The sequence below is a fragment of the Bombina bombina genome, chromosome 5, assembly GCF_027579735.1.
Source record: "Bombina bombina isolate aBomBom1 chromosome 5, aBomBom1.pri, whole genome shotgun sequence".
Taxonomy (NCBI): Eukaryota; Metazoa; Chordata; class Amphibia; order Anura; family Bombinatoridae; genus Bombina; species Bombina bombina.
Genome location: NC_069503.1, coordinates 996,285,868 through 996,313,785, shown reverse-complemented (window position 1 = coordinate 996,313,785; position 27,918 = coordinate 996,285,868). Strand labels below are relative to the sequence as shown.

Below are 27,918 nucleotides of genomic sequence, written 5' to 3'. Positions count from 1 at the left end.
CAAATTTATATATTTGTAATAGTATTTCTACTGCTTTCTTTAAATGTAATATTCGTATTATGCAATATTCGAAAAATTCTAATTTATATGTTTGTAATAGTATTTCTATAATGCTTTATTTAATGTAATATTCGAATTATGCAATATTCGAATTCGAAATAGACATTCAAATTGATATATTATGTATCTATTCTGTATCAATTACTAGATTCCCTACCACATGAACTATTGAACTTCTGAATAGTATTTGTTAAATAGAATGTTAAATTCGAAATTTCGAATGTGGACATTCGATCTAATTATAAACATTCAAATTCGAAAGTGACTTTCGAAAACTGTAAATAGCATTCGATTATAGAATTTTTAAGAATATTCGTTCTTATCAACATTCGGATTTGTAATTCGAATTTCTGTAATAACATTCGTTCTAACATTCGGAAATTTACACATTCGCCCATCCTAACATTAAACACGTTGAGATGGTAAAAAAAAGATGAATCATATTTAAAAAAAAAACAAAAAAAAAAAAAACACACAAACAACCCTCTGCAATCTACTTTATTATTTTGTCCCCTTTTCCTGTAATTCCATCTTGAAATTGTGAGCTTTTCAGTTCCTGTTAGAAATGTAAGTGGCAGAACAGTGTTATATTCCAAACAGCCATTAGCTGCACACACCTATTTATAACTCTCCTTAATTGGCCACAACAGAGAAGGTAACCTAAGTTACAACATAGCAGCTCCCCAATTGCTTTATAGACACTAAAAAAAAAAAACTTTACTTATTTTGTCAATAAACAACTAATTTAAAAATACATCTACATGTTATTCTCAGACTAATCTTTTCTTTGAATGCTTCATTCTATCATTTAATGTCCCTTTACACTTGTTCAAGAGTTAAAAGGGACACTGAAGCCAAATTTTCTCTTTTGTGATTCAGATAGAGCATACAAATTTTAAGCAACTTTCTAATTTACTTTGTGCTCTTCCTATCTTTATTTGAAAAAGAAGGCATCTAAGCTGTTTGGTTTAGAACCCTGGAAAGCACTTGCTCATTGGTGGATGGATTTATCCACCAATCAGCAAGAACAACCCAGGTTGTTCACCAAAAATGGGCCGGCATCTAAACTTACATTCTTGTGGTTTCAAATAAAGATACCAAGAAAATGAAGAGAAAAAAAATTTGATAATAGGAGTAAATTAGAAAGTTGTTTAAACTTGCATGCTCTATCTGAATCACGAAAGAAATTTATTTTGGGTTCAGTGTCCCTTTAAGTGTTTGTATGTGTATATATAAGAGTTTGTGATTGGCTGATGGCTGTCACATGACACCAATTTGTTGACCATGCAAATCTACCTGTATTTGTCCTTTAAACACTGATAGTTTAAATTTTATTTAATTGGTCTCTTTACCCCAATGATAAACTGTAAACCTGATACAGGCTTAACACAGAAATCCAAGACTCATTTATACATGAGCTACTGTGCCAAATGGGAAGGGATGGAATAAGCCCCAAGCAAGTTATGAAAAATCGTTTTAAGTCTGAAGAAAATGTTGTGATATTTTATTTATGTGAATTTCTGACTGGCATCTTTAAAAAAAAAAAAAAAAAAAAGTGTACCTTGTCATCACAATAAAATATATCTTATTTCTACATATACTTTTTTGTTCTCAAGGATCCCTGCTGCGATTTGTTCCACTTCTACGGTTTTATACATTGTATATTATATAAGTTCAAATAAGCATTCCATGAAAAATGCTGCTTTTCAAAAGCTTAGAAAAAAAAAAAAAAAAACACAACAACTTTGAAATACTTGATCAAATTTGACTCCAATCTGGCAATTTCGCTCAGGCTGGTGGACACTGAAAACTTTCATATATATCTTATTTTTAAATTAAATAAGGTTTCAATATGGCCATACAATTATTTTTACACAACACTAGAGGAAAACTACTGTAGCTATTTTTATGACATTTAAGATGGAGAGAGTTTTTCAAGTTCTGATTTGATGATGAAAGCGATAGATCCAGATCTATAAAGCTTCAGAAGTGGTAATATTTGGGACACAGGCACAAGTGCAGTAGTGACAAATAAAAAAGCTAAAATGAGGAGATTGTACTTTGATCTGGTATAAAAAAAATATATAAAAAAAAAAAAAAAAATCTACAGATATCATTCTAAAGAGGAAATTACCAAAAAATATAATTATCAGTGATCGATGTTGGTATCATTTTGGGTAATGCCCTCCCTGCCTAGGCCAAAAACAACTAAAAAGAAGAACTTCCTAGTTGGATTATATGGGCCATGGTTTATTTATACTAAGACAAGTCACTGCCAACAGAAACCTCTTACTTAAACAGGGAATATACAGATGTAAGAGAAATAGAAAAGCTTGCGGGAATGTCAATATTCTCCAGTATATCTGTAAATAAAAGTTCTCTTAAACTGACTTGATAATTTTAATAATAGAAATCAAATCTAAAAATACATTAAATACTTCTTGTTTTTCTGCAAAAATTGGGCTTTTACAACACTACAGATTTCGAAAAGCAAGTTCAGAATCCTGTAAATCAATAACTGGTTTTGGCATTTTGAAAACCTTGGTTACATTTTTGGTCCTCTCTAGAGAGTGTGGGGGCAAAAAACACAAAATTTATTTTTATAAAAAGGAAAGACACCAAAATAAGTAGTGTAGTTGGACTACAATTAATAAAATTAAAACATGCATTTCAGACATCCCAACCCTGCAAAAAACTCATTTCAGGGAGGTGGCTTCACCCGCTACTGCGCCGCAAACCCCCCCCCCCCCCCCCGTTATATATTGGACACCTTGAAACCCCAAATAAGACTTATCATTAAAGTAGCTTCCCACTAAAAGTCACATTAAAAAAAAAAAAGTAGCTTTATTGCAGAACCACATACAACAAACCTATTTTCCAGTGATCGTACACTTGTTGAATGCTTAAATATTTTAGAATACGAAGATTCATTACATGCAGTATGTAAGGTAGTATTTGTTTTTTATTTTATTAAAATCAGTGGGGGCTTTTTGGCTACTGATGCATGCTTTGGGGGTTCTATAACGTCCCAGCAACTAAAGGCATACCTTAAAGAAACACTTTTCCGGATTTGGGCCACATTGGATCATGGTACTTGGAATTTCAGGGAGATTGCATTCTGTTTGCTGGCCGCTATTACAATTAGGGAGACTCCCTGAACTTTAGGGAGAGTTGGGATGTCTGGCATTTGATCTTTAAAATAGGTTAGCTCTCAAGGTAACCCCCTCAAGGTGCCTCTGAACAATTTCTCTTTTTAAAATACTTCTTCTGCTGATGATATAGCCAATAAGAAAACGTACTGCTAGTGCCAATACATTACACACTACAGGCGCTATGCCCCGCTTCGTTAGCTAGAACTGTGCATCGCAATCACTCATGATATAACTTTATATAAACCTTTTACAACAGAATATTTTATAATATTCAAATACTCTAATGAATTAGTGCATATTATCCCGGTCTTCAATGTTTCTTTACATCTACAGTGCAAAAAAAAAAATAATGAAAAATATGTCAACGTTTTCATAGTAAAAATCTGAGAAAAATTCTAGGTGCAGCCCACGAAGAAAAAAAATAATACCCTAAGCTTCTAAGAAAACGTGTTTTTTTCTTTTTTTGCCTCGGGTTTCAGTGATTTTGGTTTAAAAGAGGGACATTTTTTTAAAAAACGAATGCCTTATTATCCTCTTCATAGCTGAAAGAGTCTGTACAGCATTCCTATGCTCAGCACGCCCATCCGGCAGTGAAGATCACAACAGTTTTTCTTTTCATCATGAATGCTACAAAAGAAAATCTTTAGTCAAGTATTGTTACCTGGTAGTTAAAATTGGTTGATGAAAAAGTGATTTGAAGATAGCTGCACAATCACATTAATGATTTAACCCTTGCATACATAGTGAATGTTGTAAGGGTAAGAAGTATAGGAATTTTTGGGGCATAAAAGAAAACCTACACTAATAATAATAATAATAATAATAATAATAATAATAATTAAACATGACAGTATCACATTTATTGTAAGGGGGTGCTAAACAAGAAAAGTTCAAAAGCACCTTTAAAAGGGGCATTAAAAAAATCTAATGATTTAGACATACAATTTTAAACAACTTTCCAAATTACTTCTATTATCAATTTGTATTATTTATTTGTCAGCACTATTTCTGGTCATGTAGTGCTCCAGACAGGCAAGCTGCCTATCTAGATATCTCTTCAACAATTAACAACAAGAGTACAAAGCAATTTGATAATAGAAGTAAATGGGAAACGTTTTTTTTTTTTAAATTGTATTCTTCATCTGAATCATGAAAGAAACAATTTGGGTTTAATGTCCCTTTAAATCTCCCAGCCCACACTGTTTTGAAAACTAAAGAACGTCAATATCCTTTATAGAAGAAAATAACCATTGAGATTCCTGCTACAGGGAGGTGCCTATACTCAGGCTACCAAACAACTTTAAAAGGGATACAAACCCCATTTTTTAATAAATCATGTATAGTATATATCAGCAGCTGAGTATTAAATTGCAAAAGATGTGCAGACAAAATACATTTCAGAATTATTTCTTATCTCTCTTTAATAGGTTAAAACCAGAAAAAACTAATGTATATATTGATATGAAAATGTGTATTTCTAAACAGGAGCAAAACGGGTCATCACCATAGCACTTTTTTTTTTTTTTTTTTTTTTAAATCTTTTTATTGAGGTTCTGAGCAAGGCATACATGAAAAGTGAAAAAACAAACACAGTGATAGGAAACTGTAGGAAAACATATTGTACAATTCTGCGCGACACCATTATACATTTCTAAAAGGTAAATAAATGCAAAAGCAAAACTATTCAAGAGTTATGCCTAATAGTCTGTGTGCCTCCTAGTTGACAAAGGAGGCCACTTTTGGACCTCATTCATATATACAGGATCATAGATAGGGGGCTATGTCTAGTGAAGAGTCCACTCTTGGATCTCTAAGTGAGAACCTCTTTTATATAAATTTAATAGTGACTCATATAGGAATACGGGGCAGTATAGTATTATGTTTGACAAAGTCACACATAGATTTAGGATATTTGGTATACACAAGGTAGGGTTGTTTTTACACTACTTTATATTCGATGTGGCAAATACAACTTAACCAACTTTCTTATAATTCAATAGGCATTATTGAACCCAAGCTAGATATTAACTCGAGGTTGGGAAAAAAACAAAGAAAGAGAAAACCATTTAGCACATTCAGTTAGTAGGTAATGTTAAAGATTATGGGGGTGCGGCCATTGGCAGAGAAGCCGCGTATTTAACCCTCCTATACTAGGAGGTATATTCAGGTGGCGGAGGTAGTAGTATGGAGATGAGAGTCAAGAAAGATTAACTGGCTGTGAACTAGAAGAACGTGTTTTTAAATCACCTTAACTAGGTGAGACATTATAGTTGGGAGAAGAGGAAAGGGTGGTTGTATAGAGTGTGGCATAGGAACAGAATAATTTATATTATACTAACTCAGAAGTGGGGTGAGCTACAGTATTGCTCTCAGGAGCATATGGGTTACCAAGGGAATGATGCAAAAGGGTTGGTTGCTTACTGGGCCTCTGACCAATTTGGCCCGTTAGAGCCTAAAGAACTATATCTTTTGTTTAGACATGACTAAAATAGGGTTCTATATGGAGGGGAACCACCAGTCAGAGTAGTCATGTGGGTCCGGCCCACTGAGGTGACGTGACAAATACTCCTCCCCAGTATGCACATTAAAAATAATTAAGTCTGCAACAAACATCTCACATTAGTTATAAAAAGCAGGTTGAAGTCCCAGCCGAGCCGTCCCCCAGACGGCACAGCAAGACCCATTTTAGTGAGCAGACAGGAGGACTACATAAATATTACCAATGCAGTGCATTAAACAGCGTAGTCAGTGAAGTGTGGAGTATGGGGGTTCCAAAATGATTAAGAGGGCAGCCTGGGAAGCCATAAGTGTATTATAAATACATACATAAATTACTCATTAAATTAATAAGTTTGAACTGAAAGACATCAGATGCACATCCATACAAGCATAATATGAGAGCAAGGTATCTAAGTAGGAAGTGCGCAGGGCCAACTGTTAGCTATGGAATATAAATTATAAACAGACTAAGTGTGTCTTACAGGACTATGCAAGATATATATGAACAACAAGTTAAGCTATACAAATAATTGAATTGAACATGGCGTTTGTTGGATCTGTGAGAGACCATGACATGCAGTCTGCAGCTCTAACAATCATAAACACCACAATACTACAAACAAAATAAAACCAACCCAACATAACTAGTGACTATGAGATAAACATTCTGCATATCTAGAGGAGAGGAATACGTGATCCCTGGGGGTTGTCAAACAAAAACAGTAAATGTTCAGCCATGGCAGATAAGCGTCTCACTTTTAAATCACTCCCCAAACAAGCAATAGTTTCTTTTAGTGAACATAAAGAAATCATCTCCACGCCAGCCTCCATACTGAAAAAAAAAAGTGTCTCTTCATTCCCCCATCTCCACAAGTGTTCCTTATGGGACATAGCCAGAGAGATGGTTATCAAAAAACAGTGCCCTGTGTTTTAGAGTGCCGGATCCGCCACATTCTGGGCCACTTTCTATAGTGTGATATGTCACTTACACATATGTGTCCGCAGGTACAGACAACTGTTAGCATGTGTGCGAGCTCCTATAGCTTGCAACTTACCCCCAGGGTCCCAAAGTCTCAGCAAAAGAGTGAATTGCGCAGGGTATTGCCACTAACTTGTAATGGAGTCTGTGTCCCGCTGATAGAGGGTGAATCAGAAGCAAAACGTAAGTAGGTATTCTGTTGGGTTATTGCTCTCCCTCACTTGTGCAGGGCTCCGCTGACTTGCTTTTACGATCTGCCTGCGTTACTGCCGCCTCGATGGTAAGTTCAACAGCGGTTATACCCAGAGAATGTTCTCCCTCCTGCATTTTTCCCCAGTGCGGTATGGCTCGATTAGTCTCCCTCTTTGCGAGTAGCATCCCGCTCTTCTTCCGATATACTGTAGGTAAGGGGTAGGCGCCGGGGCCCGAGAGCACCACCCCCATCCTATCAAGTGAGAGATGCTTGGCAGAGGCCGGGGTGCCAGGTTGATAGCCGTCTTTCTACTGTGCGGGGCTACATACAACTTATCTGCCAAGCTGGCGTGGTGGGTATCAAGTAAGCGCCTCAATTCTTCTAAGAAGCAGGACGGAGTCTGCATATTTCAGGCTGAGTAGGGAACTGTTAGGAGAAACAAGTTTTCAGCTCTCTCAGAGCCAAATAGATAGCGGAGGGGCCTGCAAATGAAGGAAATTGTCCTCAAAATGGCGGCTCTTTCTCCCCTGCTTCACAGTGCAAGAGAGCAGCGGCGGGCAGGTACAGTCTCTCCGGGTCCATTAAAGATTATATCAATAAGATACCAGCTCTTGGGCTACTCCCCAACCGTTTTGGGTATAGAAGGATAGTTGCAGATTATGGAGAAACCCCTAAATTAGGATCCTGGGCCCGGGAGCTGCACCTGAACACGTCTGTCCGGCTCTGCAGATGGCTCCGCCCCCATCACCATAGCACTTTCAATCTTTATATTTTTGCCCTTTCATGCTAACATTATGGCAGGAAGTCATAACTTTCAATCAACTTTATTAACACAAGAGGTTTCACAAATGCAGAAAATAAGCTCCTAATAATACTATAGGGGAAATATTTCCACTGTGTGCATAGCATTAGTTGAGCTATTTATTTATTTATTTATATTTAAAGAAAGGATTAAACGCCTTAGCATATGACAATATATATATATACATACATACATACACACACACATACATACACACACATACATATACACAGGTGGCCCTCGGTTTACAACGATTCAATTTACAACCGTTTCAGAATAACAACCTTTTGTTCCAGTCATGTGACTGCTATTGAAAAGCATTGAGAAGCAGTGCATTTAGTTAATAGCCCGTAGGTGGAGCTGTCCGCTTGTGTTGCAGCAAAGCCAAGCAAGCTGAAATTAATCAGTTTTAACCAGACCTGAGCTATCAAGCAGATTTCAAAGGAACAAGATCTTCCCGTCTATAAATCAGTCCAGATTGGAATGTATAGAAAGAACTGTTTGCAGAAAAATGCAAGTGAAGTCTGTGTTGTGTGATTATTTTATTAGGGTTTATAATGCTGTTTAGCATTTCAAGTCTTCATTTCAAAGCTTTAAAAATAATGTATTAGGTGTTACTTATGACAATTTTGAGAGGGGGCCTGGAACCTAACTCCCTCACTTCCCATTGACTTACATTATAAACTGGGTTTCAATTTACAACGGTTTCGATTTACAACCATTCCTTCTATACACACACACACACACACACACACACACTGTGGCCCTATGGAGAAGAAAACATTAAAGGTCAAAAGTGCACCCATTTGTAAACAATGTCTGACCACACAAATAGATGTAACCTTTGTTACAGGAAGTAAAGACAGCAGCAAAAATGTAACTGCATTTATAGGGCACTTATACGTTTCTATACCAATTATACCCATATACTGACATATGTATACAGCTGTATAAATGACAGATAAGAGGAATACAGCAGGTAATGTATGAGAACTCATTTTCACAATGGTATTCTGTAACCAATTATCCGACAGGTACACACCTATTATAAAACAAATATATTATAAGCTTTTTTTTTTTGCAATATTTATTAACATAAAAGACGACCAAACCCATGTTATAACAAAGTATTCAATAGATACACCTCACCTGCAGCTGGCTCAAAGAAAAGAAAAACATAATACGTCTTCCTTTTTAAATAAATAAAATGAGATTAAGACAAAAATGCTTCATTCTCTGTAACCCCGAGGGGGATGATTAAATTTTCAATACATTCAAGAATATATTTTTCACCTCCAATTTGCCGTTTTCTAAATCAGTTACAGCACCCTTGCTGCATTAAGATTAAACCAAATGTGTGCACAGAAAAGGCACTGTGTACTGCTAGGGCACTTCTCTGTTAATGATATATAAAGCGAACAACAATTTATATACACGTCATACCCTAAAAGCCATACAGAAGAGTAAACAAAGTCAGAGTTTTGCCTTAGCTGAACCCTGAGCATGATTTTGTAAGTAATGGGGAATATAGCAGTATTACAAATAAACAATTGATTAGACAAAAACAATTAAAGTAAATGGTAAGAACAAATACTCACCTTCAGGAGTGGAGCCGCTGCCTCCACAGTTTCTCCCAGCAAACTGTTAGTAGATATGGTTTGGATAGAGGTGCGCTTGCTCCAATTCAATGTCAGTCCAGAAGACTCTGGAAATGAAAGGACTCCAATATTGTGTTTGTATACACTCAAAAGTGCAGTATACGCACTGAATCAAAAATCCAAGTATCAGCGATGCCACAATATCACAAGAAAGAAACCTTATCTTTATAAAAACATAGGTTTATTAAGCTCTACGCGTTTCAACGAACCAGTCTTTTTCAAGAGCAAGTTAAAGGCAAAACAAAGTAAGCGCTTGAAAAAAAACTTGCTCTTGAAAAAGACTGGCTCGTTGAAACGCGTAGAGCTTAATAAAAACTATGTTTTTATAAAGACACTAAGCTTTCTTTCTTGTCATATTGTGGTGTCGCTGATACTGGATTTTTGATTCAGTGCGTATATTGCACTTATTTTTATTGAGTGTATACAAACACAAAATTGGAGTCCTTTTATTTCCAGAGTCTTCTGGACCAACATCGAATTGGTGGATTACACATTGAAGCAAGTGCCCCTCAAACCAAACCAGTATTATAAATAGTATAAGTACTTTTACTACATTTTAAAAAGGTAAACGTAAAAAATAATCTTACATAATTCTGCACAAATAAATAACATTATCCTAGCGACACCTTCAAAATAAATATTTCAGAGATTTAACCCCCCCCAAAAGGTATATTTACCTTCCGCTCCTCGCCAGCCTCTTCTGATTCTGTGTTGAGTTTTATTCCCATAAAAAAAAAAAAAAAAAATTAATCAGCGCGCCCGATCGCACCACTGACCTAAATGTATGAGCTCCCGCACTGGCGGAAAGCAGCTTACAGATGCTGTAGCGCACTACATTTAGTTCAACGCCACAATCAGGCGCACTGCGATTACATAGGGCACCCATGAGGCACTTTTGGGAAGAGAAAAAAAAAAAAATCATAAGAGGTTGGAAAGGAAGGCAAGTAGTATACCTTTGGGGGGGCGGGGGGTGTAAATCTCTTGTTTTTGAAGGTGTCACTAGTATGTTACATAATGCTGCACAGTGCAGAATTAAAAAAAAAAAAAAAAAAATTTACCAGTAAAGTCAGTAGATTTGCATAATCAACAAATGCATGATAAAAGGACAAGGCAATTACACTTAGGGGCATATTTATCAATGTGGGAGCGGACACGATACAAAGTAGCGTATCATGTCCACCGCACATCGATAAATGCCGACAGCATACGTGTGGATTTCTGTCCGCAGGCCTCAGAGCAGGCGGACAAGTTATCGAGCAGCGGTCTTTAGACCATACAGAGCTTGATAAATAGGCCCCTTAGTCTCAACTTCAAATGAGTAGATTTTGTTCTAACAAATTTTAAAATGTTATGTCCTGTATCATGTGACAGCCAATCTCAAATGCATATATGTATATTCTGTGAATTCTTGTGCATGCTCTGTAGGAGCAGGTGACTCAAAAAGTGTAAATAAATTAACAGTACCAACAGTCCCTGATTTCCAGGGACAGTCCCTGGATTTTGTTGTATGTCCCTGGAAATTACATACATACATACATACATACATAATAAAGATATATTGTATTATTTAAATATAATTATTTCCTAATGGAATATTGTTATTATTATTGAATGGGTTCACCATATTTGACTTTCTAATTTTGATGCGGTGTTGTAAAAATAACCATATGCCCAGAATGTGTTCCAGAGACTGGGTAGGTATAAGAGCTTGGTGCTGTAATCTGTATAATAAACTATGGATAAGTCTAAATTATACTATTACTTTCAAATGGGTGGTGTTTTGATTGCAGAAACTAAGTGGGCGGAGCAGTTGAACAGTAGGTCGTCTATACTCCAGTAAACCGCTTGCTTGCTCTGCTGCAAAGTGTCCCTGGAATTTTTTTTTAAATGTTGGCAACTATGAAATAAGACTGCATATTTTGTTAATGAAAGTAAATTGGAAAGTTGTTTAAAAATTGCATGATCTGTCTGAATCATGAAGGTTTAATTTTAACTTGAGTGTCCCTTTAAATAGGTACATTTCTACATCAATATTAATACAGTGCAGAGGTAGGTCCCAAACTAAACAAGCATTCAAAAAAGGAGGGAAAAACCCTTTTCTTTTGTCAAGTTAGATTTTACTTATTAAAAAGGTTTTAAATAAATAAGCAAGCCAAGCGGGTTACGTAGTATAACTCATACCTCCAAAGGAACCATTTGTATCAACCGGGGATGATATTCATTAATGTCCTCATCCATCAGCTACAATAAAGCGGCAATGTAATATTTTATGATGGTGAATCCCTCCCTTAACAATTGTTTACACGCAATAAAAAAAAACTTTAATTAGAATGGTTCTGCCCTTTCTGTGGAAACCAACGTTTATTTATCATATGCCAACAGTGAAATACAACTTTCATTTAAAGCCCAATAAAACATTTATAAATTCAGATCTCACCGTTTTCCCTACTGGTTATTCAATCTAATTCTTTAGTTTGCATGAATAGATGGCATGCTTGACTTTGCAAATTACTTGGATTTTCAGTTTCCATTACGAAATTTATCAGCCAATGTCATCCAATGGTGTAGGCGGCTAAAGCCCAAATGACACAATCATGTCAGACATTAATAGTATTTGTATAGAATGGGACATATCTGCCATTAGAGGAAGATTTGTTTTAGAATGGTTTAAATAAATGTACATTCTGAGGTTTAACATCCAAATGCGGAAGGCGCGGCTCTTCGTGCTGCTCTGCTATTTTCGTTGCGGCAACAAACATTTATATATAAAAAAAAAGTTTTATAATTATTATTTGCCATCTCTTTTTGCCAGTTTAATATTAAAGATATTTAAAACAGTCAAAGAAAGTTATAGAGACACACACATCTCTCAAACAGAAACATGTCAGTTTTTTTTTTTGAAGAGGGACAATTACCAAATGACACATAATTATGAAACATTGTGAATAAACACATGAGCAAAGGAAGTCTTAAGAGAAGTGTTTGCATTCACATAGTGTTCCATCAGGCTAGATTTATCAAAAGCTGAGGCGTACAGGGGCCCTGTACGCCTCAGCTCGCCTGTGGCGGGGAAAAATTACCAGCAGGTAATCAACATTGCACACCAAGCGCAATTTAGCGCTCGCGTGCAATCATGCCCGCGCACAGCGAATCACGCACGAGGGCAGGAGCTGTCAATCTCCTCGGTCGGACTCGACCGCAGAGATTGAATTTCGCCACCTTAGAGGTGGCGAAGAGCTTAGGGAAGCAGCGGTCTGGTGACCGCTGCTTGATAAATTAAGGCGAGCAAGTTCTTGTAAGAACTTGCAGCCGTTAGGGGCTTGATAAATTGAGCCCTAAGGCTGCCTGCGTCCCTACACACTATTCTTAGTTCACACTGATATGAGTTATATTTGTTACACAGCATTTGCTTTAAAATGGACAAACAAAAAATACTTTTGATAAGCACACAGAGTAGTGAATCTAGATTACTATGTGTTTACTATCCCTTTAAACACAGCAGAGGAGGGTAAAGTATAAAGATAGTAAAATATATTTTGTACAAACAATAAAGAGCTTTAATGTTTAAACTATCAATATGTTTTATGCACATGAAAAAAGAAAAAAAAAAAAAAAAAGTGATTGTAAAGTTTAATGAATTAAAGTCCAGTAATCTTAAACAGGGGCACTTTAATTCATTAAAGTTAACAAAAAAAAAAAACCACACACCTTTGCATTATGGTAAACATAACACTGACCCTCCACCCGCATCTCCTGCTTTATTTAGCATATGGATGACGAATCCGGCTTCCTCTAATCGTTCTGTGCCCCCTTTGGCGTCCTCCGACGAGCTGGACGCCAAAGGGGGCACAGAACGATTAGAGAAGCCGGATTCGTCATCCATATGCTAAATAAAAGCAGGAGATGCGGGCAGAGGATCTGCGTTTTAGTTTACCATAATGCAAAAGGTAAGTATTTAAAAAAATAAGCGTCTTTGTAAACTTTAATGAATTAAAGTGCCCCTGTTTTTAAGATTTTTTGATCCTGTGTTTAATTCATTAAACTTTACAACAACTTTAAGCTTGGCAGAAACAAACATTTTACAGTATAATGAATTAGTCTTTAGTTTTAATGATGCAGAGCTTCCAATCTAACACTCAAATATAAGCTCTGTGAGACAATTATATTAACATCTTTCCGTGTCTGGGCCACCCAGTTCGGCAACAAAGTCTAAATTAAAAATATCCAATGAGGAAAAGTTCAGTGTGCTGAAATATCCGGTGCCCAGATCTACTACTGGAAAAAAACATTTGGGCTGAAATAACTACCACTTCAAGTTAACAAAATGAAAATAAAATTTGTATTGCATACACTTCATATAATGATAATTTAAAACAAAAAAGGTTGAACCTATATTTAAAAAAAACAAAAACAAAAAACAGAGTAAAGTATGGTCTCAGCATTAATGGCAGCTTGTTATAATCTAGATGCTGAATAATAGTAAGCTCTAAAATACAGTCGCCAACCAGATGATTACATCATAAATCACCAAAGAAAAAAAAAATATATAAACAAACATTTGTAAACCATTAGTACCCACTCCCTTAAAGCTCAACAAAAATACATGGAAAAAAAAAAAAAAAAAAAAATTCTACCACTGAAAAATATTAAAAAAAAAAAAAATCACACAATAATAGTTTTAGATACATCTTTATGGAAGGATTTATAAATAAAACTAGCAAAAACATACAAGCCTGTAAAAATTTTTTTACAAATATTCAGGTGGAGTTATAAATTAAAGGGTTATTATATAGTGCTAAAATGAAATGCTCTACTAGTACTAACTACCATGCAAGTCTATATGTTTAACCCTTTGATGACAGGGTTAATTTGTCTACAGAGGAACAACGTGCACACGATCGCGAGGTTTCAATGACGGGATCGGGCAGAGGGTGCCCCTGTGACGCCAGGCCCGCCCTCCAGATCACGATCACATCATGGAAGAGCCGTTGACTTTAGGACAGCCAAACGGTTATGACGTTCTATTTCATCCTAACGGCAATAAAGCCCAGTGCAATTATGATGGAATAGAACGGCATTAAAAGGTTAACCCCCTGCAGAGAGATGAAAGGGATGCTAAACACTGAATATATTTCATGCACCTCCCTCTAATCATGGGTGCTGTCATTTTGAAACTTAAGTTACACTGCAGGTATCTGAAGGAGAGTTGCTACACACGTGCAAACAGGTCAGCACTGGAATGTAATGAAAGATAGATTTCAACATGGTGGCACCGTTGACTAGAGAGAGATTCACAGTTGCAATTCACATGGGCGCATTTCCATTTTAAATAGAAGCAGTTTTGTAGTATACATGTATTAGCAAAAATAATTCTAATAAAAGTTTTAGCGGTTTAAAAAGTGTATTTAAGTATGCTCCGAGCACCAGAATTTTAAACAGCACTTGCTGAGAGCCTAAGGTGCTTGTACCATCCGATAATTACATGATACAAGCCCCAATGGTGCTCTGAGTAGCTGCAGTATTTAAAATGCTGACACACTGAAAATATCCAGCAATGCTTTACATGCTCGTGCAGGGAAAAATGTTAACAAAACAGTAAAAACCTTTTTACCTATTTTTTGTCAATACATGTATATTGCAAATGTGTTTCTATTCAAAGATTAAATTCATCGATTTGCATCTACATTTTGACCAGAATGTCCCTTTTATACTATGCTTGTAATATAAAATTTAGTGTTTAATGACCCTTTAAAGACTGCTGAGCAGCTGCTAAGAAATGTTGGTTCTAAGTAGACATGGACAGTAAGCCAATCAGAAGTGGCAAATCACACAATTGGGTCATGAAAATACTACAGTTTTAATACAGTTGTAGAAAGGCTATTAGAAAGCCCCTAACTCCCCCTCCCGATTTAATTAGTGAGGCCAGATTCTACATGAAACATGGTATATAGTGACCAAAATAAAATTTGAATCCTGTATTTTCAGTTACTATTCTAGGTTTAATAACAAGTACAGAATCCATTATAAACTGCAGAAAAGAGGGGGGGGGGTTAAAGTGAAACACGAAGTGCATGTTTGTCTACAACCGATACCTAGGTATGCATCATACACTGGCCAATAGAGATTATTTTAAAACCGGTACTACCCAAAAAAAAAAAAAAAAAAAAAAAAAAAAAAAAAAAAAAAAAAATTTATATATATATATATATATATATATATATATATATATATATATATATATATATATATATATATATATATATATATATATAATATACTATACATACACACACACACATAGTTTTGGGAAAATGTGTCTATTTTATACACGATTTGGTCTTTAAAAATGGACACTCAAGTCAAAATTAAACTTTCATTATTCAGATAGAGCATGCACTGTTTAACAACTTTCCAATTTACTTCCATTAACAAAATGTGCACAGTCTTTATCTCCCCAAGGCAGGACACATGCATGTTTATTTAACGTTTCTTTGCTGCTCCACATTAGGCTGTTCTTTTCAAAACAGAGCTGTTCTCTGGCTGCACTGTGTATGTTTTCCTTACTACAGTTCATACAGAGCAAAGTGCTGTTTGAAGTGAACAGTCAAATATTCAGTAGCGCTGCAAAGCAGTAGTGCATTAAGTGACTGTCTCTCAGAGATTGTTTCAAGACCATCCCCTAGCCTTTCAGTCTGCAAAGCTGTTTTTTTCTGAATGTAAGACGTTCGTATGAGCAATGTACCTAATTTGCAAAGCAATTTTCAACTACTGCACTTTATTATAAAACTTTAAATATTGATTTATTCTCCAGTTAACTAACACATTACAATTGAACTGGTGCTTTAGTGTAACTTCCTAATTTAAAATTGAATTTTATTTAAAAAATGACCTGCAGAAAATTTTTCCCTAAAATAATCTCATTGCAGAAAGTGAAAAAAAGTGCTGCCACTGGGCTTTATATTTAAACTTTGAGTCACCAGCTCCTACTGAGCATGTGCAAGAATTCACAGAATAAGCGTATATATGCATTTGTGATTGGCTGATGGCTGTCACATGGTAGGTATATGCATTTGTGATTGGCTGATGGCTGTCACATGGTAGGTATATGCATTTGTGATTGGCTGATGGCTGTCACATGGTAGGTATATGCATTTGTGATTGGCTGATGGCTGTCACATGGTAGGTATATGCATTTGTGATTGGCTGATGGCTGTCACATGGTAGGTATATGCATTTGTGATTGGCTGATGGCTGTCACATGGTAGGTATATGCATTTGTGATTGGCTGATGGCTGTCACATAGTACAGGGGGGAGTGGAAATAGACATAACTTTTAAAATTGTCAGAAAAAAAAAAAAAAATCTACTCATTTGAAGTTCAGACTAAGTGGTATTGCATTGTCTTGTTATCTTGCATTTGTAGCTCATGCAAATCTACCGTGTTGACTGGTCTTTTAAGTATAAAAAATGAAAAGGGAAAAAAAAAGAAAAAACAAACAACTATATGTTGAAAGAAATTATAACTTACTTTTCTGGTGATCTATGTTTCTAAATGTGGTGTCTATTTTGTTTTTACAAGATGAAATCTGAACATTCAAAAAAAAAAAAAAAGTATCTTTGCAGATACTTGCTTTGCAAATTCAAGTAGAGAGAACACACACAAAAAAATAAATAAAAAAAAATACTGAAAATATTAGTTTAGATAGCTTTGTTGAAAAATCTGTTTGTAGGGGCTTATGTGTTCCTCACACAGATTTGCTCTTGTTCTCCAAAGAATGTGTTTACAGACAGGAGTTTGCAGGGATTGTTTATCTAAAGGTGATCTAACTCCTCATCACAAAAGTGTTTATTTCACAATCCATTTAGTATGCAATGAAATATTAAAATGGATTATAATTTTTGAAGTAAAATATTAATATATCAAGAAGCATCAATACCGAAAAACACAACAAAGACCCTTACAAAATAAATAATATTAATCTTCTAAATTTTGTTGTAAAAACGGTATGCAGCAGAAAGAGTAAAAACAAATAATGCAGAGCTAAATCCCCAGAAATGTTTTGGATATGGATTCTCTCATCCTTAGCCCCCCACCACAGAATTCTTGCTGCTCGTCTCTTGTTTACTAAACTCTTCTATAGACATTGCAGCAGTATTCATATTTTTAAGTGCAAGTGGGGTTTTCAACTTGCAAAAGCTGATATTTCAAAATAAATCTAAAATGAGCTATATTGTAGATTGCTTAATACACTAGCAGGTACAATAGATCACTGGAAACAGGGGAGAAAATTTTACAGTATAATATCCTTTTTAATGTCAATTTCAATAGATTTTTATTTTACCTTTTTCTTAAAAAGCAAATAAAGGCTCTAGCATTATGCATCCCAAATGTAAAATGTTAAAAAAAAAAAAAAAAAAATATTGAACATTTTGAAAGATGCTTATAACTCTTTTGAAAGGGAATACATTAGAACATAAAAAGTTAACACTAAAAAAAAAAAAAATTTACTCAGAGATCAGCATGTTCGCATGTGACCGTCACAGACCCCATGAAAAAGAAGCCGATTGGTCAGTGACAGCACCAATAGCTTTCTCTTGTATATACAGATGAAACTTGAAAAAAAAATTAGAATATCGTGCAAAAGTTAATTTATTTCACTAATGCAAATTAAAAGGTGAAATATATGAGAGTTCAAGCCGTGATTTGTCATAATTGTGATGATTATGGCTTACAGCTCATGAAAACCCCAAATCCACAATCTCAGAAAATTGGAATATTGTGAAAAGGTGCAATATTCTAGGCTCAAAGTGTCCCACTCTAATCAGCTAATTAAGCCATAACATCTGCAAATGGTATCTCAGTCTGGTTCAGTAGGAATCACAATCATGGGAAAGACTGCTGACCTGACAGTTGTGCAGAAAACCATTGACACCCTCCATAAGGGGGGAAAGCCTCAAAAAAGGTAATTGCAAAAGAAGTTGGATGTTCCCAAAGTGCTGTATCAAAGCACATTAATAGAAGGGTATGTGGAAGGGAAAAGTGTGGAAGAAAAAAAAGGTGCACAAGCAGCAGGGATGACCGCAGCCTGGAGAGGATTGTCAGGAAAAGGTCATTCAAAAGTGTTGGACTTTTACAAGAGCCACCGCACACAGACGGATACTGGACACGGCTTCAAATGTCTTATTCCTCTTGTCAAGCCACTCCTGAACAAACATCAGAAGCGTCTTACCTGGGCTAAAGAAAAACAGACCTGGCCTGTTGCTCAGTGGTCCAAAGTCCTCTTTTCTGATGAGAGCAAATTTTGCATCTCATTTGGAAACTAAGGACCCAGAGTATGGAGGAAGAATGGAGAATCTGTGTTGATTTGGGGAGCCATGTCATCTGCTGGTGTTGGTCCACTGTGCTTCATTAAGTCCAGGGTCAACGCAGCCATCTACCAGGAGATTTTGGAGCACTTCATGCTTCCTTCCGCAGACGAGCTCTATGGGGATGCTGACTTCATTTTCCAGCAGGACTTGGCACACTGCCAAAAGCACCAAAACCTGGTTCAATGATCATGGGATTACTGTGCTTGATTAGCCAGCAAACTCGCCTGACCTGAACCCCATAGAGAATCTATGGGGCATTGCCAAGAGAAAGATGAGACATGAGACCGAACAATGCAGGAGAGCTGAAGGCCGCTATTGAAGCATCCTGGTCTTCCATAACACCTCAGCAGTGCCACAGGCTGATAGCTTCCATGCCACGTCGCATTGAGGCAGTAATTGCTGCAAAAGGGGCCCAAACCAAAGTACTGAGTACATACAGTATGCATGCTTATACTTTTCAGGAGGTCCGATATTGTTCTACAGGTATGTACAATCCTTGTTTTATTGATTGCATGTAATATTCTAATTTTCTGAGATTGTGGATTTGGGGTTTTCATGAGATGTAAGCTATAATCATCACAAATATGACAAATCACGGCTTGAACTATCTTGCTTTGCATGTAATGAGTCTATCTCATATATTAGTTTCACCTTTTAAGTTGCATTAGTGAAATAAATTAACTTTTGCACGATATTCTAATTTTCGAGTTTCACCTGTACTATAAAGAAGGCACCAATTTCTAACTAAAATTCTTACGAAAAGTATATAATTAGAGATCTTAAAACATTTATTTTTTAGTTTTCCTCTCAGCTGGAAATCAACCCCACCCTCACACTATTAAAGGATCACTAAAGGCAAAATAAAAGTTTGATGATTAAGATAAAAGCATGAGGGGAAAAAAAAAAAAAAAAAACCACCACACACACACACCACTTTCCAATATACTTTCATTAAAAAAAAAAAAAAAAAAAAAAAACACACATATTTATATGGACAGTTCCTGAGACTCCAGCTCCTACATATGTAAAAGCACACAGTATGTACATATATGCATTTTGCGATTGGCTGATGGCTGTCACAAGATACAGGGAAAGGGAAATTTGGGATTAACTTTGAAGTTTTCCATAAAATATACTACTACATCTGGAGTATATGTAATATTGTGGAAGTAACCTTTAAAGTGGCAAGCAGGAAGTGATCAGTATCTCCAACTATCCTGAAAGAGAATGCAGTCCTTGAATGTACAATCACTCCAAAGTTTAACAGTCCATGATACAAACATTTGTGTTGCAAAGAATAAGCACTAGACAAATCTAACGCGTTTCACGCATGCGCACAAACGCTTTAATATAGATCAGAGGTGGGTCATAAATATATCTCAAGTGTGCAAATCTACGATGTAGAAAGGTATTTGAGGACTCAAGTCACAAGAAAATGATCTAGTGATTCTCTAGACCCAGTTTTTTTTATATCAATAAATATTTTTTTAGGCACGACTACTTTGAAACTGTAGACATCAGAGAAATAAGGGCAATGAACCTAACCTATCAAAATAAATAAGTGCAAAAAAAAAAAATTATATTAAAGGGACATAAAACAAGTTGGGATAGAGACAAAATATAATATGTACTTTAATTACTTTACCTACAATTTTATACTGCAGTGCTTCGCCATTAACCCTTTCTTTTTAGTTTTTGAATTGTAAAGCTCTAACTACCCCCCAACCCTACTCCCTTCTATGGCTGTATCTATATCTAATGTTTTGGTCAAATGCAAAAGTGCATAGGGATTATCTGCTGGAGCATGCCTAGAAGCTGTGAACTCAGTTGAAATACAATACCTGGGGGGGGGGGTTGAGTTGGCTTCTCCAGACAGCTTAGCTATGTAATTCATTTTGCTTATTTTTGAAATTTTAAAACTATTTTTTATGCAAACTATTTTTAATTAATTAGCCCTTTTAGGATATGCACATATCTCAACCTGTTTTATGTCCCTTTAATATACTTTTTACCTCTGATTACCTTGAATCTAAGCTTCTGCAGACTTCTTTTGACAGACTTGCAATTTTAGCCAGTGCTCGCTCGTAAATAACTCCACAGGGGTGAGCACGTTATCTATAAGGCACACATGAACTAGAAGTGTCTAGCTGTAAAAACCTCTAAATAAGAGGCGGCCTTCAAGGGCTTAGAAATTAGCATATGAGGCTACCTAGGTTTAGCTTTCAAGAAAGAATACCAAGAGAACAAAGCAAATGTGATGATAAAAGTAAACTGGAAAGTTGTTTAAAACTGCATCCCCAAACTGAATCATTAAAGTTTCATTTGGACTTGACTGTTCCTTTAAGATTTAGGAGCCTACAATAATACTAAAGCATGAGGCAAGATTGTTTGTATGCAGAAAAGTATGTAAAGGTAGGAGCCAGAACAAAACCTCTGAACCGCAGCACCCTGCCCCAAGGCAGAACATGCAGTGATCCGAGATGTCATCGCAGAAAATGCAGTATGTCTGCAGAAAGAACAGGGCACATGCAGGAACTGTTACTGCTTTAACTTTGCAGCACTGCTCCACATCAGGCTGTTCTCTTCAAAAAGAGCTTTGCTCTGGCAGCACTGTGTAAGTTTTTCCTTAACACAGCGCATCCACAGCAAAGTGCTGTTTAAAGTTAAAAGTCAAATATGCAGTATTGACTGGTTCGGCAGTGTTGACTTGCTCTCAGCCCGCTAACTTTTCCCAGTCTGCAAAGGTTTGTTTTCTGAATGACATTCTTATGAGCAATGCACCTTTTTATTACTACATTTCTATGCTAGATAAAAAGAAAAGGAAACACATTTATTCAAGAGACATTTTAAAATTATCATTTTTTTGTCTGCGGCTAATTGGCAATACGATTTTCAACTGCTGCAATATATTATAAAACTTTTACAATTGCTTTATTCTCCAGTTAATCAACACATTGCAACTGAATTGGAGCTTTAGTGTTACTGCCTAATTTAAAATTGAATTTTAAAATAACCTGCAGAAAATGTTACCATTAAAAAAAAATCTCATCGCAGAAAGTGTAAAAAAATTCTGCCTCTGGGCGCACCCTGGAATTTTCAAGCCCTTTACTAGAATTAAAAAGGCACATAGGGCCACTCATAGCATATGCCTTTGTATCTAGGGACAAGGTTGGGAGGCACATACAGTATATATATGGAGTATTACACAGAACTGTGTCACTGCTTGAAAAACAGATTATCACTATTCAAAGTTGTCTATGTGGAAAGCAGGGGTAGTGCAGGACTAAGACAAAAAAGGTATTTTGGCCCACAAAACAGGACACATCCTCTAGAAGTTTAAATTTGTTTTTACAAAAACAAAATAAAAATTCACTTTAAAAGAAATATAAGAAGGGGGAAAAAAATGTAATGCTTATATCTTCTGTTATAAAACGAAATATTCTCAAGAAACATTTCAACAGAAACAGGGCGTTAATATGGGGCTATTTGATTCTTACACGTCATTCACCTATGATAATTAGATTCATTTTTACGATTTTCGTTTCTTGTGAAAACTGGATGTTTCTCTGATGGAAAAAAAAATATGTTTTACGCTTGTGGGACGTGTCGCTGTCTAACTGTGGATATTGTCCTACGCTAGTGCACCACCTGACCCTAGGGATCCGTTGTGCCAACGTGTTTAAAACATTTTCATGCAAAATAGTTTTTAAATAGTTTTCAGATGCAAGACAAATGTTTGAAAAGGACATCAATGGTTTTTTTTTGTAAGGATTCAGATATAGAATGTTGTTTAAAATTGCATGCTCTATTACTTCTATTATGACATTTTCTTAGTATCTTTTGTTGAAAAGCAGGGACCTAGGTAGGTGTCTGGAGCAACATGGCAGGACATAGTGCTGCCATCTAGCTCTTGAAACTGGTTAAACTTAAGTCAAAATAAACTTTTATGATTCAGAAAGAGCATGCAGTTTTAAGACGCTAGCCAATTTGCTTCCATTATCAAATTTTACAGTCTTTCTGGGGAATAAGATCCTACTGAGTATGTGTACAAGCTCACAGGGTATACATATACTAGTCTGTGATTGGCTGGTGTCTGTCACATGATACAGGGGCCGGAAAATGGGAGAAAAAAAAATAATCAGAAAAAAAAAAAAATTTGCTTATTTGAAATTCAGAGTAGGTGTTAAATCATTGTCTTTATTATGCATGTATTACATTTAAAGCTGCTGCCTTATAGTGCTCTAAGCTACCTAGGAATTTTCAAAAAAGGATACCATAGGAACAAAGTAAATTGGAAACTTTTTTTATATTGTATGTTCTGTCTGTTTCACATCCCTTTAAATTTATCGTCCCTTTAAAAAGGGTCAATAATATTCAGAAATGTTTCATTCATGTCTTGTGTCTTCATAATTATGTCCTGTTTATCAACTCTGCAGTAAGGATAGCTCTTCAAATGGAAAATAAAATCATTCATATTAAACATATTTTACTATATAACCCAGGTGTGGTAAATATTTTGTAATGAATGCTACAGCGGTAATTTTATTTTAATTGCAGATTTTGTAAAAAAAAAAAAAAAATGTACACCAATAAACATGCAGAATGAGCATTAACTGTGTGATACATAGGCTATGGAAGTGAATTGCAGATAAAAAGCACGGGAAGCCATTGTGGCCCCTGTGCTTTAGGTAGGGCAACCCTGAAATAACCTCTCCAGCCTTCTCCCTCACCTGTCTCAGACCTGCATTAATGAACAGAGCCATACACAGAGCAGCACAATTAGCCAATCATGTCTAGGAATGTGGACAGATTACAGGAAGTCTATATTGTTTAATTGCTTCCAGAATGCGTTCGCTTTTAAATGAGTATATTTACTCTCTCCTGTGCTTAAGGAATGTGCATTTAACAATCAGAAGTCTGCATTAGGTCACACTTTGGATTTGTCTAGGTTGGTAATAAAATAAAAAAAGTAAGGCAGCAAATCAAACTTGTCAGATGAGCGCATTCTATGGTCTCATCTCACAGTTTCAGTGCAGACAAAAATAACAGCGAAATTGGCTTGAGACCAAATTGTATGGAGCAGTTAGACTTTTGTGTGTTGTTTTTAGGGTGGAATTCTTTACAGGGCAATGAACCCGGTCCCTAAGACTACTTTATCAAGTAAAAATAATGTGTATATTTTATATTATGCATAAAAAAAAGTAACGAGAAAATAAAAAACTTTATTATGCATATATCATAGCCTATCATATTCTGTGGTGTTATACAAGGACATGTATATAACAAGCTTACTAACATTATGCATCAGGCACTGCGCTATATATACATACATATATATATTAAATCCTACAGAATTGATAGCATGAGTTAAATGTGTATTGCTACATAGGTTTAGCATAACAAAAAAAAAAAAAAAAAAAAAAAAGTATGAAAATAGTATAATTAATTTATTATAAAATGTAGTCAGTATCAAAGTTCTGGATGAAAATGTTGAAGCCACTGATTAACACTTTTCAGGAAGATTTAGAGTCTGAAACTGAAATGTGGATATTTAAAGCTGCAATTTTTTTTATTTATTTATTTTTTTACAGAAAATAAAAAATATTTCAAATCAATAAATATCACTATTTCAGGTATTCTTGAGCTAGTAGTAAAAACCCTAAAACTTTATTTAAAAAAAAAAAAAAAAAAAAAAGTAGGCAAACTGTCACTAAATTTAGGCTCAAACATACACACGTACAAAGGTACAACTTTTCAATCTGTACTGGAGTATCTGTCAACAATGGAGACTGTGGAATGGATAAAGCTTGGCAGAAGAACAGGAAGTGGGGGAGGGGAGTAAAATCATCATAAACACAGCTGAAACAAGGGAGACTAATTTTTAAATCCATCATATAATGAATTCTTAGAAGCTTATGAAAATGTTCCCTTTGGGGGATGTCCTTATGCAAGGAAAGCACATCCTTCACTTTGCTTTGGTATCTGCAGAATTCTATGTTTGGAGTTCTTAAACAAAACAGGATGTTCTCTGCATTCCATGACATCTGAATCTTTGCTTTCTTTAACAGATCAGTGTGTGTATATCTCTCTCTCAGTTAAATAAATGTTTATAATACATAACTGAACTTGACAATATAAAAAAAGCACTTATAAACTCCTATTTTTTGTGTAGCAAATGACACATGGAGTATGTACTATAGTATAGTTCACATACACATGCCAACATTGTTGTTATACAGTTCACCCCTAAAAAAAATAATTACACAACAGACTGAAAACTAAAAAGGGATAAGATGCTGTCTTGGCATTCAAATAAAAAAAAATCATATTTAAAGAATAAATACAGATCTTGCATATAATATCCTTAGCATTATATTGGTATCAGTAGATAATCTTATAAATATACTTAGAATTCTGTGTATTGATGTGTCCAGCTGGCTATTTACCAAAAACCTCTCGAACTTTGTCCCAAATTAGCCTTGTAATTAGTACTCAGCCAGTCTATATTCTAATCAGACTCATTGATATTCTCAGTAGAATCATTTCATCCTCCGGTAGCTGTGGTTACTTAAAACAATACACATTTCATGCACATAGAACTTTATCGTTAACAAAATGTATAGTATTCAGAAATATCCTCAGAGCAATCACTGGCTAAGAGCACTGATTAACATAATAGTATTCCATAGTATATTAAGTGCACCTCTTGCTGGCTTCAATAGGTTAATATACAATCGAGCAAGCGTATTGCAGGTTTTAAGCAGACTTTAATTGTCACAATAACACAAATGGTCTGTAACCCCAATATTGTAATCTAGGTATAAACAAATTATATTACTGAACACCCCTGGTTTCCAGTGGGATTAGTTTCCAGGCATCTCTATTATTTGTACTGTGCAGTGTGCTCACCAACTACAGCAGACTCCCAAAGAGCAAACTCACCGTGCCCCCAGCCATGAAGCCGACCAAGCCAAAGGTAAGAAGTATCCAAATATTCCTCATTATGACCCAGCAATGATATTAAATCAGGGTGAAAAAAAAAATAGTTCAGGCGCTGGATGTCTGCAGCACACAGTTATTCTCACTTGTTGCTTGAGGAATTCCCACCAGATCAGCCTTGTCGCTTTTCTTCCTCTCCCTCCGCACACTTGTTTATCCCGAGGCAAACCCTTTTCCTCCACTCAGGGGACAACGATACATAAAAAATCTACTAACTGACATATAAAGTTAGCTGTTCTAAATAGCCGTTATCTTTAGTTCTTTCTGATTTACGTTACGTAGTCTCCAAACTAGATCTTCCCTCTGAAGCCAGGATCACCCTTCTGCAGTCTGTGTGTTTTCTGAACAAGATTGAATGTGCCAGGAAAGCTGCAGCTCTGTGATCTCCCCTTCAGGCTGCCTGTGTGAACACGTCTGTTCCTCCCTCAATCTCCAGCACACTGCGTTTCAGACGGAGTAGTGCGACTCCTAGTTAAAACCCTGGAGAAAGTACACCCTAGATTGGCAACTAGGCTGCAGGAAGTGACATTCCATGACTTTTACTCCCCCTCCCCCTTAAAAAAAATAGACCACAAAGACAAAGATTTTTTTTCTTGTAATTTTTTTTTAACTCAAATACATTCAGATTGCTTGGCAAACAATATTTTACAGGAAAGAAAATAACTTTTTTTTCTTTTACATGCAAGTAATTTTTTATGCTATTTTTTTTACACAATATTTAACAAAAAGCTGTTGTTTTTGATTATTTTTTGAAGCATAAAAAAATGGAAAAAAAACGAGGGAACAAATTAAATTAGGAATATGTCTGTTACTCATTATTCAATTAGATTAAATTAAACGTGAAAGGATATACAGTTAATTTGTTTTATTGTTGCATAAAAAGCAATGCTAGTCCTTCCAAGAACTTATGAGACACTAATGTGTCCAGAGATATCAGATAACAATAGTTTATATATAAAGCGTTGGAATATGATATTGTCCGTGAAAATAGCGCATTCAAATTGTAACAAATATTAACTTTATTTTACTGCTCCTTTAGTTTTCCAAACATAAATATTTGCATTAAGCTTAAAAAGACATAAAACATTTTGTTTTATGATTCAGATAGAGAATATCATTTTAAACACATTTCCAATTTACTTCTATTAGCAAATTTGCTTAATTCTCTTGGTATCCTTTGTTGAAGGAGCAACAAAGTACTACTGGCAGCTAGCTGAACACATCAGGTGAGCCAATGACAAGAGAGATCTAAGTGGAGCCACCAATCATCAGCTAGCTCCCAGTAGTGCATTACTGCTCCTGAGCCTACCTAGGTATGCTTTCCAACAAAGGATACAGAGAGAACAAGGCATATTCGATAATAGAAGTCAATTGAAAATTTGTTTAAAACTACACTGTCTATTTGAATCAGAAAATAAAAATGTGGGGGTTTATATCCTTTTAAAATGTACTTAACCCTTTAGTGACCAGACCATTTTCCATTTTCTTACCGTTTGGGACCAGGGCTATTTTTACATTTCTGCGGTGTTTGTGTTTAGCTGTAATTTTCCTCTTACTCATTTACTGTACCCACACATATTATACTTTCTAAAGATACCATTATTTTCATCATATCTTATAATATACTATAAAATATGATGTAAAAATGGAAAAAACACACTTTTTCTAACTTTGACCCCCCCAAATCTGTTACACATCTACAACCACCAAAAGAACAACCATGCTAAATAGTTTCTAAAATTTTTCCTGAATTTAGATATACACAATGTTTACATGTTCTTTGGTTTCTTTTGCAAGTTATAGGGCAATAAGTACAAGTAGCACTTTGCTATTTCAAAACCCTTTTTTTTTTCAAAATTAGCGCTAGTTACATTGTAACACTGATATCTGTCAGGAATCCCTGAATATCCCTTCACATGTATATGGTGATTTTTTGACAAAATAGCAGTTCAAGAATACATGTACTGAGAACGTTAAGGGTTACTGCCAAATAACACACCAATATGTGTTTAGCAACATCTCCTGAGTACCGTGATATCACCCATGTATAGGTGCGTGGGGGCTAAAAGCGCTTATTTTTATGTTGGAATTTTCACATCTGTCATCATGCACCCATGTCGTATTTGGGACATTTCTGAAGCCGGCCAATGTAATTTATCCCCATCAAACTTTTGGGTAGTCATTATTTTTTTTGTGTTATTTTTCACA

The 27,918-nt window shown here is 35.5% G+C and overlaps 1 protein-coding gene across 1 annotated transcript in view; it reads right to left on the bottom strand.

Moving 5' to 3' along the window:
- The window catches only part of SDC2 (syndecan 2), a 161,861-nt gene extending 135,695 nt beyond the window's left edge, over window positions 1-26,166 (bottom strand). The window contains exon 1 of the mRNA XM_053715228.1: window positions 25,654-26,166. Within this exon, the coding sequence (XP_053571203.1) occupies window positions 25,654-25,713 (60 nt within the window). The 5' untranslated portion in view covers window positions 25,714-26,166. The remainder of the gene's footprint in view (window positions 1-25,653) is intronic.
- Window positions 26,167-27,918: the final 1,752 nt, after the last annotated feature.